Raw genomic sequence first — 23,500 nt, 5'->3', positions numbered from 1 at the left:
CAAGAGCGAAACCCCGTCTCAAAAAAAAAAAAAAAAAAATAGGAAGCAATAAAAATGAATACTTCCTTATGAAGAAGGTTTGTACGCAGAGAATCTGCTACCTCAGTGCTTCCTGTTCTGTGAAATCACACTGTTTTATATCACAAGATAAACACCGATAGTAGGGGGCAAGTCTTCTAGTACTGACTGAAGAGATTCCCTATAAAGAACACTCATAGAATCTTTTTAAAGTTTGTGTTAGCTAAACTGCAAATATCTGAAAGTATTTCAACTTACTGGGTTTTGCACTCAAAAGGATAAGATTCTTTTGTTTCTTCCTGGTTAGGCTTTTCAGAAATTTCAAATCCCACAGCAAGCTTGAACATATCTTGCCCATATCTAGATAAAGAGGTTACAACTATTGTTTGGTTTTAGAAACTTTGATGCTATCAAGCCTAAGTATATGTTTACATGATATTAAATGCCAAACAACAGAAAATACTTCCCACAAATGTGTGTGTATACACACACGCACACACACACACTCACGTATGTATACACCTAGAGATATTTTAAAATAATTATCATACACAACTATTTTAAAAGATATGGGGAATACTTATGTAATTAACTCTAACCCTTCACAGCTGTATTATAACTTTATTTAACAACTTAGTAAAAGTCAAAATTGACGGTTCTTAACATTGTAGGTTGAGAATAATACAAAGTGCCTAAAAAAGACACATTCTGCCCAATGCTACTTCCTTCAGTATTACCAAACTTCTGTCAAAGACTTGTAATGAAAAGAAAGACTAACTGCAACGTGAAAGATGATTTTAAAATACGTTCATTTACCAATTTTAACAATCTAGAAAAAAAGAAAGTCTGACTAATAATACTTGATGACAGACATCATGTTTAAGTAGAAAACACAAGAATGAAAAAAGCAATTATCACAAAAAATATTGCACAACTTTAGTTGTTTCCTCCAAATTTGCTTTATGTAATTGGGTGGATATAAATTAATAAACAGAAGTTTAAGCAGGATACATGTAACAATTTAACAGAACCCGATAATCTAATTTCTTGCAATTTTTCTCAAATTCATCTTTAAGTCTTTCCATCATGGGGCTCATAAGGAAATTTAACCAACGTATGGATACTACAGTTGAATGTCAAATTTTTACAAAGTACTTAATGACATACTACATTTCTCTATAATGCAATTATGAAGAAACTTCATGACACTGTTTTGTATGTGGGAAAGTGTTAGAGTCCAATATTTAACTCAATATAAAATAATAAACACTTCTGATGTTAGGTTGAGACCACTTTTCCTTTTGCTAATGAATGATTTTTTTTTAAGCTGTAATATCACTAAGGTGAATATGTCACCTTTGAGTACATACGAAAAAAATAAACACATGCTAAATGGATAAAACATTACTACTACATCTTTACTAGACCATCTCTACCTCTAACACTTCAGAAGCTTAGAGATTTAAAGTATTCTTACATTAACTGCAAGAAACAAAGGAGAAATTCCTTCTTTTCTGAGATCACAACTATGAAGTCATGTGGTTATACAAATTCTGCGTTTGTGTGCAAAACATAAAATACAATTATCTTTATTCTCCCTGCTTAGTTCTGTCAGTCAGCTAGCAGGATGTAATAGATTCCTTTCCAAGAAACAGAGACTGAGATGTGTTTTATAGAACTTCAATAACCTCAGCACTACAGTAATGAGAGATGCAGTATCCTTTTGCTATGGTTCAAGACAAGAGGGAAGAGGTCACAGGAAAGAGAAATCAAAATTGTTACAACTGAGTAACTATTTCTCATTAGGTCCCACCACAGTGCCACCTTCATTTTTACATAAATGTGGTGGTATAATTCAATCTCAATAAATCAGAATTCTTAATATTTTAAATTTTACTTGACTTTTCCATTATCACCATATTAACAACCAAAATAATCAGGTAAAACACATAGGAAAGGGTAATATTAAACCCCACTTTAATAGAGTTGGTTTCTTGACACATTAACTTACTTTTATAGAAAAGGGATAGTGCATCTCAGTTTGCTTACAAGCTAGGAGATCACTTTGAATTCTGCATTTCCTAACTGCAAACAGAATATAGCACTTATAACAGGTTATAAATAAACTGGTTTTCAAGCATAGAGCCAGCCCCAACGATAATAATACACTATTTAAAAAGACCTAAGGCAATGAATTCCATTTCCAATGGAAAAAAAGAACTGTGCAAACAAGCTTAAAACTACTTTTTTGTGTGCCAGTGTTATAAAATGTAGCTTTTAATAAAACCTTGACCCAAATGCCAGCAACTTCAGAAAAGAATTTGGGTAGGGAGGGGGAAGAGAAGAAAGTTATTTCATTTAGGAAAAAAACTACTATCTTTTTCCTAATCTTCAATACACACAATTTAAACAAATACAGCTGCTGTAACACTTTACACAATTCCTATGTACTGGAGCAATAACAAGATCTAAATACAATTATATTTTTAAACATTGGGTCAAGGCTTTACATAAAAATACCATCCTACTTTTCCCTCTAAGTTTCTAAAATATCACGTACTTTTCCCCCAACATCTGCAGCCATCCAGGAATTTTTAGGAAACTTTTGTGCATGATCTTAATTCCTAATCCCTGGCTCTTTGGGCTCAGTGACAAAAGATCAAAACCACCAAAAATGATGGTTCACTTGAAGTCAGATGAGAGACCCTGGCTCAATTAGTCTCATAGGATGAAAGCAGTGCTGCATCAACTGGCTCCATGCAGGAGGGGCACGTGAAGGATCTCATCAACCAGTCATCTATACAGTCCAGGTGATAGATGTGCATGCACGGCAGAAATCGAATTGGGTCCCCATAAACAAAGTCCATCATACAGATCACACACCTGTTGGGAGCAACAGAAAGAAATCAGAAGGCATTTTCAGAAGTGTCCTATTCGGAAAATGCTTTAAATCCCATTAAAGACAGTGTTAATCTGAGTAACACAGCTGAAGGCTTTGCCTGTCATCTTATCAACAAAGCATGCAAACTGACTTTTTTCTTAATATTGATCTATCCACAGTCTTTTATTTCAAACCCTGAGAATTTGCAGGACTTAGGAGCAATCAACAGAGCAAAGAGAAATGGATTCCATATGGATCACATCTACCGGTGTGCTCATTAAACAGCTACATATTATAGGAGAAGGAGAATGGGATTACTTTAGGTAGAAAAGCATCAGTTAGATCAACTTTGTTTCCTTGTACTATATAGTGTAATCCTAGGGTAAGATAATTTTCGTTTTAATAACTACCAGTAAAATCAGAAACACTAACTTCAGCCTACTTACTGGGCTGCTGTAAGTTAAAGCTCTCTTCATTAACTTTCCTTTTTTTGAGATGGAGTCTTGCTCTGTCGCCCACGCTGTAGTGCAGTGGTGCAATCTCAGCTCATTGCAACCTCTGCCTCCTGGGTTCAAGCAATTCTCCTGCCTCAGCTTCCCGAGTAGCTGGGACTACAGGCGTTAGCCACCATGCCCAGCTAATTTTTGTATTTTTAGTACAGACAGGGTTTTACCATGTTGGCCAGGATGGTCTTAATCTCCTGACCTTGTGATCCTCCCACCTTGGTCTCCCAAAGTGCTGGGATTACAGGCGTGAGCCACTGTGCCCAGCTTTTTATTTATTTTATTTTTGAGAAAGTGTTTCAAGTGATTCTCCCACCTCAGCCTCCCAAGTAGCTGGGATTATAGGCGCAGGCCATTATGCCTGGCTAATTTTTGTATTTTTAATAGAGACAAGGTTTCACCATGTTGGCCAGGTTGGTCTCAAACTCCTGGTGTCAAGTGATCTGCCCACCTCAGCCTCCCAAAGTGCTGGGATTACAGGCGTGAGCCACTGTGCCCAGCCTGTGAAAATTCTTAATTACTCTACATTACAGCATTCTCTTGTTAGTAGCCAGTAATGAGAGATACAAAAAAAAAAAAAAAAAATTAAACATATCCTTGCATTAAATGAAGTGTTTCAATATATTAAATGTCTTACTTTCTAAAGTGCAAGAGAAAACGCAAATTTTTTAAAAGCGAATTTCTGAAAATAAAACTTTGAAATGTACAAATTAAAACTTACTCTCGGATCTTTTTTTCTGATCCATCTCTTCCAGGGTCATAAACTCCTTTAGGCAGATGTTGTATAAGGCCTATTCTTTGAGCTATCCTAATTTGTTCCTCTTCAGTCAGCTGAGTTGCTAGCCGAGTCTGGCTAGGTGTTGGGTGGTAGACTGGAACTGGAACTTGTTCCTAAAATACAAAAATAGAGGAAAAAGATTTTTAATAAACCTTTTGTAGGTTTGTTTTTTATTTTTTGGTCAGAGATAGAAGGGAAAGGGAACTCTGGGAAGGGTAGGAAGCTGGGGTGATGCACAGTGGTGTGACTATGTTTCACTCTGCCTTAACAACAAAACATACACACACCAAAACATTCACATTTAGTTATCTACCTAAAGGATATAAACACAGACTTTACTGAAGAACTGGCACGGAATGCTAACTGAACTATTTCCACATAAGAGACCAGCCTGGGCAACACAGCAAGACCTCATCTCTAAAAATAATTTTAAAAAATTTTTTAATGGATTGGACTATAGCAAAAATAAATCTAAATGTTATCTAAGACCAACTCTCCCATTTTATAGGACCAAGCTTGCCTACAGTCAAATAATTGTCAGTACTGGAATTAGAATTCTGTGGCTCGTAATCCTGTGAATTTTTTACACAAAACAATTTTGCTCAAAGATATCATGTTTATAACCCCCACTTTTTTTTGAGACAGGGTCTTCCTTTGTTGCCCAGGCTTAAGTACAGTGGTAGATAAAAGAGGATGAGTTGATGTCCTTTGCAGGGATATGGATGAAGCTGGAAACCATTATTCTCAGCAAACTAACACAAGAATAGAAAACCAAACACCGCATGTCCTCACTCTTAAGTGGGAGCTGAACAATGAGAACACTTGGACACAAGGAGGGGAACATTATACACACCGGGGCCTGTTGGAGGGTGGGGGACTAGGGGAGGGATAGCATTAGGAGAAATACCTAATGCAGATGATGGGGTGATGGATGCAGCAAACCACCATGGCATGTGTATACCTATGTAACAAACATGCACATTGTGCACAGGTACCCCAGAACTTAAAGTATAATAATAATAACAATAAAGAGCTTCTTTGCCTTTAAAAACAAAAAAAGCACAGTGGCAGAAACACAACTTAATGTAAACTCAACCTCCCAGGCTCAAGCAATCCTTCAACCTCAGCCTCCTGAGTAGTGGGACCACAGGGGTGTGCCATGGGGCCTGGCCTATAATGGTAATATTTAAAACTGAGCAATTCTGGTGGAATGAAGCTGGGATGGAGTGTGACCTAGGAGGGATGAGATTCCCCATCCCCGTGCCCTCACCTTGGTTACCTCTGCAGAATCCTCAGAATCAACATAACAGTCTGAAAAACACTACCTTAGAAGGTAAGATTTTCAGTCTGAAGAATTAAATCATAAGATTTCAGTCTCAGCTCAGCTACTTACTATGGTTGCTTGAACGAAGTCTTTTAATGTCTTTGAATAAAGGAGATAATACCCACTTTCAAGAGTTGATACAGTCATGAGATAACTAAGAGCTTTGTAAATGCCAGTATTTGTGAATTATTCTAACATCTCATCATCATGATTCTCCCTATCATGACTCTCTGCTTTGCTAAGTGCTACCGTCCTTGGCTTTCTAGATTCTCTTTGAATACTAGAAACTCTTGGCCTCTGCTGTGATCTCTGCCAGCTGAGTTCTTCTACCCTTGAATTACCATTTGGAGTCGAGACTACCTTCCTGAAACTTAGCCCCAGTCCTATTTGACCAGTTTTGATGAGCTGCCATTCACATGCAAACTGGGAACAAATTGGTTTACAACTATGGATAATATAAAGGGTCTCTTAAATCCTTGAACCTAACAAAGAAAACTAAAAAATGGTTTTAGAGCAAATAAACTCCAACTATGGGTTTTTCAAAGGCTAGATTTCTTCAGTCTTGTGGTTCACATATGTGTAGAAAACACAGAAAGCAGAACAGAAAAGGAAAGCTCTACTTTATGGGAAAACATTAATAAACATTAAAGAATAAAATAGAAACTATCTTTTAATTCATGTTACGAGTGTATTTTCTCCTTTGGTGTTTTTGTTGTTGTTGTTGTTAAAACAAAGGAACTCTCTATGTATCTTTTAGATATTTAAAATGATTCAACAACCTAATTTCAGTTTACATGCAAATTTTCAGAAACCCAGAGAGGGAAGGAAATGACTAAGATCTCCTGATATTTTAAAGATGAATGTGGCCTCACCCTTCTTACCACAAATGCCTAATTTTAAATTTTAATTCCCATGATACTTGTTTAAAAATGGCTTGATATCTGAGTTATCAACTGTTTCATAACTAGAGAGCCACTGATTTTCTAGGCAGCAAAACGGGATCTTGATTCAATTGTTGGCTCAAAGACACTGAGTGAGTGGAAGATTAGACAGGGATATAAAAACAACAATTTAAAAAAGATGTGATAGCCGGGCACGGTGGCTCATGCCTGTAATCCTAGCACTTAGAGAGGCCGAAACTCCTCACCTGAGGTCAGGAGTTCAACAACAGCCTGGCCAACATGGTGAAAATACAAAATCTCTACTAAAAATACAAAAATTGCCGGGCATGGTGGTGCATGCCTACAATCCCAGCTACTCGGGAGACTGAGGCAGGAGAACTGCTTGAACTCAGGAGGTGGAGGTTGCAGTGAGCCAAGATCTTGCCACTGCACTCCAGCCTGGGCAACAGTGAGAAACTCTTATCAACAACAACAACAACAAAAAAGTGTGGATTTGGGGGTGGTTCCCACCATTCCCTATCTGCTGCCTCTCTATATAAACACTATATGGTTTACACAGTGTTCAACACCTGCTTTCCCTCTGGGAATCTGAAATTTTGTCATGTGTTAGGCAGTGGGTACCTAATCAGTACCTGGGGCACTGAGTCTCCAAATGAGCGGCTCTGGCAGAAAACCTTTCATATATGTTGAAGGAATTAAGCACGTCCTGTGTGACTCCACTAGGAGATGACTCTTGGAAGCTTGTGCTTAGTTCCCTTTGGACCAAAGCACCTTTTCCCTTAGCTGATTTTGCTTTGATTCTTTGCTGTAACAAATCATAGCTGTAAATAAGATTATATACTAAGTCCCATGAGTCCTATTGAATCACCAAATCTGGGGATTGTTTTGAGGACCTCCAATGCCAGTGCCAGGTTGTGCTCCAACTCTGTATTTGCCAAGCTACTGTGTTTTATTCTCAGCTGAAAACAAATTGGAAAAAAACAAAAAACAAAACCTAAATATTCTGATTAGCCTGTTTCAGGGCCTAAATATGGATCTAATGATAAAAAGTATACAAACAAATCTCACTACAACCTCCAACTCCTGGGCTCAAGGGATCCTCCCATCACAGCCTTTCCAGTAGCTGGGATTACAGGTATGCATCACCACGCCCAACAGTTTTTTTGATTTTGATAGAGACAGTGTCTCACTGATCAGGCTGGTCTCAAACTCCTGGCCTCAAGCAATCCGCCAGCCTTGGCCTCCCAAAGTGGGGAGATTACAGGCGAGAGCCACTGTGCCCAGGCTATCTGGGTAGTCTGATAAGGGCAGGGGGCTGTGTCTGTTTTGCTACCAATGTTTACTACCTACTCAGCACGGTGTCTGGCAGGTAGTTGGGACTCAACGTAATTACATAACTGAATAATCTAAATCAAAGCACTTATGTTCTTGCAATATATGTTATATACATATTAGAACTTTGTAAATATGCTATTAAAAATTGCTAATGGGCCTGGCACAGTGGCTCACACCTGTAAGCCTTGCAGTTTGGGAGGCTAAGACAGGTAGATAGCTTGAGCTTAGGAGTTTGAGACCAGCCGGGCAATATGGTGAAACCCGGTCTTATCATACAAAAATCAGCCAGGCGTGGTGATGCACACATGCAGTCCCAGCTACTTGGAGGGCTGAGGCAGCAGGACTGCTTGAGCCCAGGAGGTTGAGCTATAGTGAGATGAGATTGCGCCACTGTACTCCAGCCTGGGTCACAAAGTGAAAGAAAAAAAGAAAAATTGCTAATGATTTGGATTAAATAAAAATATAACAAAAAGAAAAAGAAAAATTGCTGTCTCAAAAAGAAAAAGGAAATGGCTAATTATTTGGATTATGTAACAATAAAAAAGGAAAACTTGATATAAATTACACCCAACATTGTCCCAAGTGAAAATACCTGGGTTGTTGCCTCTTTCAAAGTTCTACCTACCCATCCCACAGTAACTTCAATAGGTCCAAAACCAAACCAAATATACTTCCAGGTGCTTCTCAAACTCAGAATTTCTATGTCCCCTACCTAGGTTAATGAACAAAAAATGGAATAATGGAAACATAACGGAAACAGCAAAGGCATTTCCTGGAATTTCTGCTCTGGCATTTAATTATGTATGTGGCCTTAGGCAAGATTCTTAACATCTGAGCGTTAAGATTCCTCATCAGCAAAACAGACAAAATAACTATCTTAAAACACTGGAGGTCAGGTGCGGTGGGTGGTTCACCCCTGTAAATCCCAGCACTTTGGGAGGCTGAGGCAGGTGGATCTTTTGAGGTCAGGAGTTCGAGACCAGCCTGACGAACATGGCAAAACCCCATCTCTACTAAAAAAACAAAAAAAATTAGCCAGACAGAATGGCGCATGCCTGTAATCCCAGCTACCCGGGAGGCTGAGACACAAGAATTGCTTGAACCTGGGAGGCAGAGGTTGCAGTGAGCTGAGATCAGACCACTACACTCCTGGGTGACAGAGTAAGACTCTGTCTTAAAAAAAAAAAAAGTGTTGGGCTGAGCTGGGCATGATGGCTCACTCCTGTAATCCTTTCTAACACTTTTGGGAGGCCAAGAAAGGTGGATCACTTGAGGTAGGGAGCTTGAGACCAGCCTGGACAGTATGGTGAAACTCCATCTCTACTAAAAACACAAAAATTAGCCAGGCATGGTAATACATGCCTGTAATTCCAACTACAGGTAGTGCTCGACTTACGACCATGGTCGGGACTGCAGAACAGTCGTAACACGATTTGGTTGTTAAGTTGAGTAGGCTATATGTACAGTTGAAATGGTGCACGCGGAGACGGTAGTGCTGCCAGAAGCTGGTCCGCACTGTCGTAGGCCCAGCTGGCCAACGTTTGCGCTGCCAGATGCGGAGCAGTCGTGGCTAGCGACTGTGGACGTAAAGTTGAATGGTCATAAGTTGCATAGTTCATAAGTCGATCAATACCTGTACTAGAAAGGCTGAGGCATGAGAATCACTTGAACCTGGGAGTCAGAGGTTGCAGTGAGTGGAGATCAAGCCACTGCACTCCAGCCTGGGCCACACAGCTAGAATCCATTAAAAAAAAAAGTATTTTAAGAAATAAGCAGATAAGTAAAGCACTTCCCAAGATAAAGGGCTCAATATATGGGCTCTTCTCTGACGCCACCACCCCACTAGCCCCTGGAGATAGACATCCTTCCTGATCCCTGACTTCCTCTCTTCCCTTTTCTACCATCATCTACTTAAATGTCTTACTACCATTTCCTCATTGTTGATTAGCTGACACACGTGGGCTTGCCCTGTAAGTTTAAATTTTGAGAAAGATAGAATTAACAGAGAAGTAAATACATTTCATATAAATTTAAACAATCTTTTCCTTAATACTTTAGTTCTCCATATGTCTGCAGGCAAAAGAAAGAGCAAGAATCCACAGGAAATCATCTGCCTTTAAGAAAAGGAGAGAAGGAATAATTTAAAATTAAAATATGCATTGTGGAAAAATGCAGCAGCATGGAAGGGGCTAGAATAGAAATGGAAGACAGGATTATAAAACATGATGAAGCAGGAGCGAAGACAGGGTCTCACTCTGTCACCCAGGCTGGAATGCAGTGGCACGATCTTGGCTCACTACAATCCAACCTCCCAGGTTCAAGCAATTCTCCTGCCTCAACGTCAAGTAGCTGAGAGTAAAAGCACGTGCCACCATACCCGGCTAATTTTTATATTTTTAGTAGAGACAGGATTTCATCATGTTGGCCAGCCTGGTCTCGAATTCCTGGCCTCAAGTAATCCACCACCTCAGCCTTCCAAAGTGTTGGGATTACAGGTGTGAACCACCGTGCCCAGCCAAAAGATAGGGTCAGACATCAAAAACCGCAAGGTCTGATCTGATGAGAAAAATCTCTGTAGCATTCCAGTTGTCTGTTAATATGTAAATGAAGCATCTATAAAATGATGGATATTGTCAAGAATGTATTGGGCCCTAATCTTAGGTGGTTTAACCCAAGAAGACAAAAACAGATGAATGTAAAACGTGTCTGTCTGAAGGGCACTACATTAAAAGTTGGATTCAATTTAGGGAATGTGATACCATTTCAGAAACTAAAACAATGCAATGGGGAAGTGCCTAAATAATGTGCTGAGGCTGGAAATAGTAGTACAGGTCTGGTTTGTGGTGAAGGAAAAATAAAGTCACTACTAAAGAATGTAGCTTGTCACCAAAAGCTGTATCTTTTACTCCAGTAGGAAATAAGAGCCAGCTCTTCTGATCTTTCTCTTTATATCCTTACAAGCTGCTGCTGGCACCACCTTCTTCCCAGCTGCAATCTCCTACTCGGAAATGTTTTCTCTGAATTTTGCCAGACTGACACTTAGGACCATAAAATGGAGGATTTAGAATAGTTGGTCTCAATGTATATTCTAGTTCTGACGTTCTATGAATCTTGACCAAAATAAAACCCCCCAGATTAGCTCTGATGAAGTTCCTGAACAATTACAGAGATTTAAAAGCCAGCATCACATCTATCATCCTGATAAATATGATTTTTTTTTTTTTTTTTTAGATAGGGTCTCATTCTGTTACCCAGGCTGGAGTGCAGTGGCACAGTCTTGGTTCACTGCAGCCTCGACTGCCTGGGCTCAAGTGATTCTCCCACCTCACCCTCCTGAGTAGCTGGGACTACAGGCCCATGTCACCACGCCCAGCTAATTAAAAAAATAAATTTTGTAGAGACAGGTTTTCACTATGTTGCCCAGGCTGGTCTCAAATTCCTGGGCTCAAGGAATCCTCCTGCCTTGGCCTCCCAAACTGCTGGGATCCCAGGAGTGAGCAACTAAGCGCATCCTTAAAAAGTACATCTCAGCATTGAGGAAATACAGTAACATGATAAGGTAAAAGACTTCCATTAACCGTAACATTTTAGAGATAAAATTCACACTCTATTTCCCTATTTAAAATACATACTTCAGTGGTTTCCAGTGTGCTCAGAGTTATACAACCATCATTTATCAATTTTAGAACATTTTCATTACCCCCCAAAGAAAGGGTACTCACTAACAGTCACTCCCTCAAACTCCCCAGACCTAGGCTACTACTAATTTGCTTTTTGTCTCTATAGATTTGCCTATCCTGGACATTTAACAGATAAGCATTACTCAGATGTGTGGGTTTCGTTGCAGACCACTCTAATAGAACTGATCACAGATCACCATAAAAGATCTAACAATGAAAGGGTTTGAAAGCATGAGAATTACCAAATGTGGCAGAGAAATGAAGTGAGCTCCTAGAAAAATCGTACCAATAGACTTGTTTCATACAGAGTTGCCACAAACCTTCAAGTTGTGTAAACACACACACCAACCTACGAAGTGCAATAAACAAGGTATGCTTATACATGGAATCCTACTAATATGCAGTCTTTTGTGGCTGGCCTTTCACTTAGCATGTTTTCAAAGTCCACCCACAATGCAGCATTTATCAGAATTGCAATCCTTTTTATCACTGAATAGCCCACCACCATTTTGTTTAGGCATTGATGGGCATGGGTTGTTTCCACTTTTTGGCTACTATGAATACTGTTATGAAAATTCACGTACAAGTTTTTGTACATGTTTTCATTTTATTGGGTAGATATACCAAGGAGTGGAACTCCGCAAAACTTTTTGCAGAACTGCCAAACTTTTCCAAAGCACCTGCACCATCTTACAATCCCACTGGGAGCTGTATTGATAAGTGATGGTTGCGTTAACTCTGAACACACTGGAAACCACAGAAGTGTGTATTTTAAATAGTGAAATAGAATGTTCTGGTTTCTCCACATCACTGTTTAAACTTATTTTTATTATAACCATTCAAGTGGATAAGATGTGCTATCTCATTTGTAATTTTCATTTGCATTTCCCTGATAGCAAATTATCTTTTTGTTGTCTTCTGGACACAAGTCCTTTATCAGACAAATGATTTACAAATATTTTGAGAGGCTGAGGCGGGCAGATCACCTGAGGTGAGGATTTCCAAGATCAGCCTGATCAACATGGTGAAATCTCCTCTACTGAAAAAAAGAAAAAAAATTAGGCAGGGCATGGTGGTACATACCTGTAATCCCAGCTACTCGGGAGGCTAAGGCACAAGAATTGCTTGAACCTGGGAGGTAGGGTTGCAATAAGCCAAGACTGTGCTGCTGCACTCCAGCCTGGATGACAGAGGGAAGACTCTGTCTCAAAAATCAAACAACCCCAAATATTTTCTTGCATCCTATGGATTATCTTTTCACTTTCTTGATGGTGTTCTTTCAATAACAAATTTTAAATTTTAATGAAATTCAACTTTGGTTACTTTTACTTTCAGTATCCTAAGAAGTCTCTATCAAACCAAAGGTCATAAGTACTTGGTCCTATACTAAGAGGTTTACAAAGTTTTAGCTCTTACATTTTAGGCATATAAACCATTCTGAGTTAGTTTTTGCATATAGTAAGAAAGGGGTCCAACTGCACTTTAACTATGTGGTTATATGCAGGTGTCCCAGCATCATCCATTAAAAACTGTTTTGGGGCCAAGCGCAGGGGCTCACACATGTAATGCAAGCCTGGGCAATATGGCGAAACCTCATCTCTACAAAAATTTGCCAGGAGTGGTAGTACGTACGTGCCTGTAGACTCAGTTACTTGGGAAGCCAAAGCAGGTGGATCACCCGAGGCCAGGAGTTTGAGACCAGCTTGGCCAACATAGTGAAACACCATTTCTACTGAAAATTAGGAAAAATAGTAGCTGGGGGTGGTGGTGCATGTCTGTAATCCCAGCTACTCAGGAGGCTAAGGCAGGAGAATCACCTGGACTCAAGAGACAATGGTTGCAGTGAGCCAGGATTCATGGGATTACAGGCATGAGCCACAGTGACAAGTCAGGAAATTTTTATTTAAAAATCTTATCACCGACAGGGCATGGTGGGAGGCTGAGGCAGGAGAATCGCCTGAACCTGGGAGGCAGAGGCTGCAGTGAGCTAAGATCATGCCACTGCACTCCATCCTGGGCAAGAGAGCAAGACTTTGTCTCTACATAAATAAATAAATAAACAAGTAAATAAATGGGCCCATTTCATGCTGCAAATCTTAATGATGTCTGACAATTTACCTAAATGTTGGAATAGCAGAATTCAACTAAATTCCAATACCACATACCTATCAAAACTCTGTGACTCAGAGTTCAGAGTTCAGAATTCCCAAAAGGCTTTGTGGTTTCTGGCAGCAGTGATAGGAGCTCACTCTGGGATTGTCTCTCATGGATTCTTAAAACCTTTTTTTTTTTGGCCATAGAAACCTTATGTAATCTGATGAAAGCTATTTCAGATAACATTTTTAAATAAAACACATAAGATTACTAAGGAAATCTGTCACACTGAAAGCAGTTCTATCCCTGACCTTAAAGGGTCTATGGACCTCAATTTTAGTGCTCCTCAATCTAAAGATTACTTTGAGATTAAGAACTTATATCTTACAAAGCATTAATTAAATTATGTTTTAAGGGAGAAGCATTTCTGGGAAACAAAATCTAGGAATGTGAAAAAAGTCCAGATAATTAAACACAGAGGAGGTGGTGAGGTATATATGAAAAAGGCTTACATCAACATTAAAGGTTCTTTCTTTCAATTCTCAAATGCATGTGAATTTCCTGCTAAAATTGACTTTATTAAGCAAATTTGTTACAAACTTTAAAAAAATTTTTAACTTAAAAAAATGTAAGGTACCCATGTATCTAAACCCCAGAATAGAGTCGCAAGTGAAAACGCTACTTAACTCAACTCCACTGCCTCTGGATCTCTCTTTTAGCAGGCAATAGAAAATACTGTGATGAGCTTGAGTATCTGGTTTTCCAACATGCCAAATTATTAGAAGCAGGAAGAGGTACTTCAAGGACAGACACACTAACAGCAGATGAAGAACTGACAATAAGAAAAAGAAAAATCAATAAAAAGTAGGTGCAAGAATCCAAAAGCAGAACAGACTTTGCTCACTAACACAAATAGTCCTACATAATTCAAGACTCTGGATGCACTATTCTATTACCTCCAGCATATAATAAACTTAACTGATAATAATTTTGAATCAGTAAAATAAAATGATAATTTGCTCAGAAGTCATTTCAGTGATTTCTGGGTAAGGGAGTGAAGATGAAAAGGGAGAAGCTGTGAAAGTTTAAAAGGGGGCCTAGATGAAAATCAGCCTCAGAATGAAAATACCCAAAATTGAATATTAATGCATAAAAATTTTTAATTAATGAGACAACCAGACATGAGCCTATTTAGAAAATCCCAAGGACTCTAACCAAAACCTCCCAAATGAATTCAGCAAGGTTGCAGGTTAAAAGCACACACACACAAATCAGTTGTACTTGTAAATACCAGCAATGAACTGGAAACCAAAATAAAAAGTATAAACAACATTTACAATACTGAAAAATTAAAATGTTTAAAGGTATAAATTTATCTTGTACAGGATCTGTATGCTAAAAACTAATTCACAAAAAAATTAACACATCAACAATGGGCCTCAGCCAATTAACCAAACTTACGAACTCCTAATTCATAGCACCTAACACCACCTTGCAAACAGTGGCACATTATAAAAATCTAAACAATCCACAAACCTTTCACGTATGGTTTACTAGTTCTTGACGGTAATATCATTTCTTCTTTTAGGGACTTTTAAGACTACAACTATTGATGGCCTTGAAGTGCTACACAAAAATAAAAGCAGAAGGAGAATGGGGTAAGCTTAAGTGTTTCTAAAATTCTTCTAACGTCTTCTCCTCCATAGGCTTTTTGATCATGAACTTATTAACTCTTGACATTAGAAAATATTCAATTACTGATTGACTTAAACATTGACCTACACTCCTCCCCAGTCTTTAATTCACTGAAGTGCTTTAGAAAAGAACAGGAAAAGGTATCTCTTATTTAAAAAGATTTTGTTCCAGTGGTGGTATGATAATCATTGCTTTCATGACCAAATATCAAAACATATTTAAGAGGCATTCTAGGAAGTTTTTGATGCTAAATACAGGAATTTCTATAACATGTAAGATTTACAGTAATAATGGATCAAAACATTTAACATGATAATTTTTGCAGGAGAATCAGGATGGATGAGAAGCTGCATTATACCACATTTTTTAAAAAACCTAACTTATTCAATCAGCAGAGTGCCACTGTGTGTCAGACACTGTGCTAAATATTTCCATGACTTAAATTCATTTATCTTTGCAACCATTTGAAAAAGCACAATAACCTCCACTTTTCAGTTGAAGAAACAAACTTAATTAAGGACGTAATTGAGGTTAGAGAGGAAAATTGTTTGCTTAGCGAAGAGTTTCTCAACCTGGGCAATGACATTTTAGTAAGACAATTCTTTGTTGTAGGGGGCTGTCCTGTACATCACAGGATGTTCAGCAGCTCTCTCTATCCACTAGATGCCAGTAGCACCCTCTTCCCTGCCATGTTGTGACAACCAAAAAAAAAATGTCTCTAGACTGCCAAATGTTTCCTAGAGAGCAAATTCATCCTAGTTGAGAACCACTGGCTTAGGATCTTAGAGTAAACAGGATAAAACAAGGCTGGATCGTTTCTGGCACTATAAGAAAGCCATAAAGGATGGGTTACACATCCTTTTTCTAGTCATTTTTTGAACAAGGCTTCCAGCTGTCTAAGGAAAATGGGGCAGAGAGTGGTGCACAGGGCATAGTGGACGTAATGCTAAATAAAACACGACGACATTACACTGAAATTAGCCTTAATTGATAAGAACTGTTGCCTTAGTAATCACTACACTATAAATTTAAGAGAAAGGTTAGCGAGCACAGATTGCCTATTAGAGAGAATGGCAAAAGAAAGGAAATCACCACCTGAGAATAGAAAAGACATGGGGACACTGAAAACACTTTGTTAACTTGAGAAATTTGCTGAGGCAGGGCTGTTCACTTCCAAATGAAAGGAGGTGTTATAGATATGGATATTTCTGATAATTTAGTGGAACACTGTATGTGCCATATGTTGTCTCTACCTTTGGGATTTATGAAACATCTTTAGAAGACCCAATTCATTTTAAAGGAGTCTGATTACTTCCAGTATCACTATAACCTACTTCATTCCATTATCCCATTGCTCTGCTGGACTCTACTGGAAATGAACTCCTAGAGGCTCCTGTGACTAGTTTTGAGCCAAATCTAGTGTATTATAATATTTTCTGCCTCACTGTACAGTTATCCCTATTGTCTAAATGCATTTCTCCTAGCTGCCCTGCTCTACTGCCCAATCTATTTGTTCATCTTTAAAATGAAGAGAATCTCTTCTACCTAGATTTTAGAGGATGATTAAAAAAAAAGAAAGAAAGAAAATGAAGATGATGTCCAGTAGTCCCCATTTACTGCAAGGTTTCAGTTAACTGTGGTCAACCATGGTCTGAAAATATTACATGGAAAATTCCAGAAATAACTGATGTTGTAAATTTCGTGCTATTCTGAGTATAACTGATCATTAGAGAAATGTAAATCAGCCGGGCATGGTGGCTCATGCCTGTAATTCCAGCACTTTGGGAGGCTGAGGCAGGTGGATCACCTGAAGTCAGGAGTTTGAGACCAGCCTGGCTAACAGGGTGAAACCCAGTCTCTACTATAAATACAAAAATTAGCCAGGCATGGTGGCAGGTGCCTGTAATCCCAGCTACTCATAAGGCTAAGGCAGGAGAATTGCTTGAACCCAGGAGGTGGAGCTTGCAGTGAGCTGAGATCACACCACTGCACTCCAGTCTGAGCGACAAAGCAAGACTCCGTCTCAAAAAAAAAAAGAGTGAAATGCAAATCAAAACCACAATGAGATAACATCTCACCAGTCAGAATGGCTACTATTAAATAGTCAAGGCTGGGCACGGTGGTTCATGCCTGTAATTCCAGCAATTTGGGAGGCTGAGGCAGGCAGATCACTCAAGGCTAGTAGCTTGAGACCAGCCTGGGCAATGTGGCAAAACCCCATCTCTACAAAAAATATAAAATTTAGCCGGGCATGGTGGTGCACACCTGTAATCCCAGCTGCTCAAGAGAGGCTAAGTCACAAGAATGGCTTGAACCTGGGGGACAGAGGGTGAGCTGCGATTGTGCCACTGTACTCCATGCTGGGCCACAGAGCAAGACTCTATCTCCAAAACAAACACACAAACTAAATAAAAAACAAATAAAATTAAAATTAAAATTCTAAGTGGATCCAATCATATGGGGCTCCCACGCTTTTGTGAATTTTACCTCCAAAACCTCTACCAGGTCCTCACATGAGTGCTTCCATGAGGTGGAGGGGAAAATAAACCATTTTAAATATGCCAGAGTATTCTGCTCCTAATAAGCCTATCCTCAGGCAAAACTTTTTTTTTTTGAGACGGAGTCTCACTCTGTCACCCAGGCTGGAGTGCAGTGGTGCAATCTCGGCTCACCACAACCTCTGCCGCCCAGGTTCAAGCGATTCTCCTGCCTCAGCCTGCCAAGCAGCTGGGATTACAGGCACCTGCCACCACACCTGGCTAATTTTTTTTTTTTTTTGGCAGTTTTCAGTAGAGACAGTGGATTAAAGGCGTGAGACACCGCACCCAGTGAACCTTTTTAGAGTTCTGGGAGAAACTTTTACCAGAGCTTACTTAACCTACCTGGAGAAAGGGAACTACCCAACTTCAGCCCCTCAGCCATCCTATACCACCTAAGGTGGGTGGGAGGTACTGAGAAGCACTGAGAACTGCAAATTAAAACAAAATACCTCTATACACCTATCAGAATGGTGAAAATCCAAAACATGGACACAAAATCCTAGCAAGGATGTGTGCTAACAGAAACTCTCATTTACTACTGGTGGGAATGCAAAATGGTACGCTTTGTGGCCAGGTATGGTGGCTCATGCCTGTAATCCCAGCACTTTGGGAGGCCAAAGCAGGCGGGTCACCTGAGATCAGGAGTTCAAAACCAGCCTGGCCAACATAGTGAAACCCCATCTATACTAAAAATGCAAAAATTAGCCAGGTGCGGTGGCACATGCCTGTAATCCAAGCTACTCGGGAGGCTGAGGCATGGGAATCCCTTAAACCAGGGAGGTGGAGGTTGTGGTAACCCGAGATCACGCCACACTGCACTCCAGCCTGGGTGACGGAATGAGACTCCATCTCAAAAAAACAGTAACAACAACAACAACAAAGACAAAATAGTATGCTCTGGGTGACAATTTGCTACTTCTCTCAAAACTAAACGTATTATTACCATTTTATCCAGCAATTGCATCATTCTTTGGTATTTGCCAAAGGAGATGAAAAATTACATCCAACCAAAACCCACAAACAAATGTTTATAGGAGCTTTATTCATAACTATCAAAATGTGGAAGCAACTATGGTGTCCTTGGGTAGGCAAATGGATAAATTATTGTATCAATGCAAATGGAATATTATTCAGCACTAAGAAAGAAGTTAGCTATCAAGCCATGAAAAACATGGAGGAACTTTAGATACATATTACTGCATGAAAGAAGCCAATCTGAAAAGGGTATATACTGTATGATTCCAAAAATGCAACATTCTGCAAACAGCAAAACTACAGAGACAACAGAACTATCAGTGGTTGTCAGAACAGATGGAACACAGAGTTTTTAGAGCAGTGCAACTATATGTATGATACTATAATGGAGGATGCATGTCATTATACATGCCAAATCCATGTACAACACCAAGAATGAACTCTAAGGTAAACTATGGGCTTAGGGTGATAATGTTTGGGCAATCATTGAATATTTCAATGTAGGCTTATTAAAAAAAAAATAACCCGATCAAAATCTCAGCTGGCTCATTTACAAAAATTGACAGCTGATCCTAAAATTCACATGGAAATACAAAGAACTAAGAACAGCCATAACAATCTTGAAAAGGGAAAACAAAAAAAGACTCAATTTCTGATTTCAAACCTTATAAAAGCTACAGTACAGTACTAGCCTAATGACACACATACAGATCCATGGAACAGAAATGAAGAATCCAGAAATGTACTCTCACATTTACAGACAACTGATCTTTGGCAGGAATACCAAGATAATTCAATGAGAAAAGAAAAACCATTTTCACATCAGGCTAGTCACATGCAAAAGAATGAAGCTTGACCCCCTTCCTTGAAAATACCAAAAGCTCCCCCAAAGAGCCTTTATCAGCTTGGCCAACATACTGAAATTCTGTCTCTACTAAAAATACAAAAATTAGCCGGGAGTGGTAGCTAACTAGGAGTGGTGGCATGTGCCTCCCAGCTACTTGGGAGGCAGCAGAGGCAGGAGAATCACTTGAACTCAGGGGGACAGAGCTTACAGTGAGCCAAGATCCTGCCACTGGACTCTAACCTGGATGACAGAATGAGATTCTGTCTAAAAAAAACCAAAACACCAAAAAAATTAGTGGAGCATAGTGGCATGTGCCAGTAGTCCCAGCTACACAGGAGGCTGAGGCAAGAGAATTGCTTGAACCCAGGAGGTGGAGGTTGCAGTGAGTGGAGATCATAACACTGCACTCCACGCATGGGCAAAAGAGTGAGACTCCATTTCAAAAACAGAAAAAGAAAAGGAACTCATCCAAGGAGCTGGCAAGGGGTATCTAACCCTAATCAAGGAGACCATGTTTTATTCTTTGATTCTAAAACAACAACAACAACAACAAACATATATATATAACACCTAATCAACAAAATTTCATGAATGTGTCAACACAAAGGGGGTTAAAGTTTTAGGGGGAACCCCCTCAATATTCATCAGTTCCACATTTTGGTCACTAAAGAGGTACGCTTTCTTGTGGAACATATTTTTCCATGGTTTAAATTATTTAGGATGATCCAATTGTTTCATTGTGTAGCTTAAAAATCCTTACATCCTCTGACTTAGCAGTTCTTTCCCTTTTTTTTAGGGATGGGATCTCACTGTGTTGTCCAAGCTAGTCTCCAAGTCCTAGGCTTAAGCAATCCTCCTGTCTCCACCTCCCAAAGTGCTAGGATTACAGGAATGAGTCACTGTGCCTGGCCAGATCCAGCAATTCCTAAGAAAATATATACTAATAAAATATTCTAAAACAAGAAGTGTTTTATCTATTAAACATTCATAGTATTATTTAAAATATCAATAAAGCAAAAATAATGAAGTATTGAGCAAATATAGCACCCTAAACTTTCCTCTTCATAAAATTTATTGCAGTGCATTTTATATCCATTTACCTACATTCCTCTCTAGAATGTGAGTACACTGACAACATGGAGATCATTTTATTTATCTTTGCATTCTACGATCTAACACATTCTCTACTTTCCTTCCATTCTTTATTTCATTTTCCTTTTTTAAGAGACAGCATTGGCCAGGTATGGTGGCTCATGCCTGTAATCCCAGCACTTTGGGAGGCTGAGGTGGGCGGATCACCTGAGGTCCAGAGTTCAAGACCAGCCTGGTCAATATGATGAAACCCAGTCTCTACTAAAAATACATAGCTCGGTGTGGTGGTGTGCGCCTGTAATCCCAGCTACTTGGGAGGCTGAGGCAGGGAGAATTGCTCGTACCTGGGAGGCGGAGGTTGCAGTGAGCTGAGATCTCGCCACTGTACTCTAGCCTGGGCAACAACAGCAAAACTCAGTCTCAACAAACAAACAAACAAACAAACAAACAAACAAACAAACAAACAAAGACAGGATCTTGCTCTTGCCCAGGCTGGAGTGTAGTGGTGTGATCATATTTCACTGTAACCTTGAGCTCCTAGGCTCAAGTGATCCTCCTGCCTCACTCAGACTTCCAAGTAGCTGGGGACTATAGGTGCATGCCACTACACCCAACATTTTTCTTATTTGTAGAGTCAGGGTCTCAGTACGCTGCCCAGACTGGTCTCAACCTCCTGGCCTTAAGGGATCCTCTCACCTTGGCATTCCAAAGCACTGAGATTACAGGCTTGAACCACTGCACCTGGCCTTATTTTCTAAATATTATGCAGAGAACAATTACCATTCTTTTTTATTAGTAAAATATCCTTTAAACTCCTATAAATCAAGGTTTTAACAGACAACCCAATTAAAAACTGGACCTCAAGTGTTCTGCCTGCCTTGGCCTCCGAAAGTGCTGTGATTACACATGTGAGTCAGCTTACCCAGCCTTAGCTAATACTCTTGATTTTTTGTGCAGACAGTGCTGCCCAGGCTGTCTCAAATTCCTGAGCTCAAACAATCCTCCTGCCTCAGTTTCCCAAAGGTCTGGGATGACAGCTATTAACCACCATGCCCAGCCCAAACTTTAATTTTTTATAATAGAGGTATATGCTTTATGGTAGTAAACGATGAAACACACTAGCATCTACGTATTTCATGCATCCATCATGAAATACCTTAATTTTTTGATATTTCAAAAAATGAGAATCACTTGTTTATTCAAATTGTCACAAATCTTAAAAATTCCAACATATTTGACTAACAAATCAGCATTGTTAAGTAGACCCATGCTGTTCAACTCTATGTTGTTCAAGGGTCAACTGCATTTCCACACTTCTTCACACCTATCAGAATGTCTAAAATAAAACATCTATAATTATGGAGATCTGTTATAACATAGTGACTACAGTATTGTATATACTTGAAAACTGCTATGGAAATACATCTTAAATATTCTCAGAATAACAAATCATAACTGTGGTGAAGGATTTGTAAATTAGCTTGCCTGTGGTAATCTTTTCACAATGTCTACGGTTTATTAAAACACCATGTTGTACATCACAAGTATATATAATTATGTCAATTATATTTCAAAGCTGAAAAAAATTTCAAAAATAAAGATTGACAATACCGGGTTCTGGTGAAGATATGGTACAAATGAAACTCTCATGTTGTCTGCACAAGCAGATAATTAGTGCAACCACTTGGAAACCTATTTGGCCAACTTTTTTTTTTTTTTTTTTTTTAAGCAGATTAACAGGATAGATCGACAGGAGAATGAATAGGTGTATGTGAAAGCAAATACAGCAAAATGTTTACTGCAGAATTTAGGTGGTAGGAATGAATATGGGTATTCAAACAATTCTGTCAGCTCTTCTTCATTTTCGAAAATTCCTGTAATAAAATATTGGGGGAAAAACTAAATATACACCTGGCTCCATTATCCAGTAATTCTATCCCTGGATATATACTCAAAATAGGTGCTTATATATAATGTTCACAGCATCTTTTTTATACAGCCCAAAATTGATACCACTGAAATACACTGAAATAGAATGAATAAATAAAATGTGGTATACTTACAGAATTTTGAATACTGCAAAGCAATGAAAAAGAATGTAAACTGCTGCCATTATGTCAATGCTAGAATGTATTCAGTTTGAAGTTGACCACACAAAACAAATATGGGTGATAGGAGGTCATTAACAACCAAGTTACCTTTGGAGAAAAGGTACTAACTGTTGGAGGGGGCAGGAGGGTGCCTTTTGGGGGCTTGGAAATAGACTATATTACAGTTGTGGCTATATTTTGCAAGCGCACCAGGCTGCGTAATTAAGAAACTTGCAGGCTGAGCATGGTGGCCCACGCCTGTAATCCCAGCACTTTGGGAGGCCGAGGTGGGCGGATCACAAGGTCAAGACATCGAGACCACTCTGGCCAACATGGTGAACCCCGTCTCTACTAGAAATACAAAAATTAGCCAGGTGTGGTGGCACGTGCCTGTGGTCTCAGCTCCTTGGGAGGCTGAGGCGGAAGAACTGCTTGAACCCAGGAGGCGGAGGTTGCAGTCAGCCGAGATTGCGCCACTGCACTCCAGTCTGGCGACAGAGCAAGACTCCGTCTCAAAAAAAAAAAAAGAAAGAAACTTGCTGGGTGTAGTGGCTCACACCTGTAATCCCAGTGCTTTGGGAGGCTGAGGCAGGAGGATCACTTGATCCCAGGTGTTCAAGACTATCCTGGGCAACACAGTGAGAGCCCCATCTCAATCAACCAACAAACCAACCAGTCAGTCAATCAAAAGAAAACTCAAGACATTCTATTAAAAAGATACTAGTTTCTGTATATTACATTTTAAT

The 23,500-nt window shown here is 39.3% G+C and overlaps 1 protein-coding gene across 1 annotated transcript in view; it reads right to left on the bottom strand.

The window, feature by feature from the left end:
• Positions 1-619: 619 nt before the first annotated feature.
• The window catches only part of RNF11 (ring finger protein 11), a 34,589-nt gene continuing 11,708 nt past the window's right edge, over positions 620-23,500 (bottom strand). The window contains exons 2-3 of the mRNA XM_003921569.4: positions 4,124-4,293; positions 620-2,901 (exon numbers count right to left, since the gene is read on the bottom strand). Coding sequence (XP_003921618.1) covers positions 2,730-2,901; positions 4,124-4,293 — 342 coding nt within the window. The 3' untranslated portion in view covers positions 620-2,729. The remainder of the gene's footprint in view (positions 2,902-4,123; positions 4,294-23,500) is intronic.

Source organism: Saimiri boliviensis, chromosome 11, assembly GCF_048565385.1.
Source record: "Saimiri boliviensis isolate mSaiBol1 chromosome 11, mSaiBol1.pri, whole genome shotgun sequence".
Taxonomy (NCBI): Eukaryota; Metazoa; Chordata; class Mammalia; order Primates; family Cebidae; genus Saimiri; species Saimiri boliviensis.
Note: the sequence above shows the minus strand (reverse complement) of the source record. Positions and strands in the feature narration are given on the sequence as shown.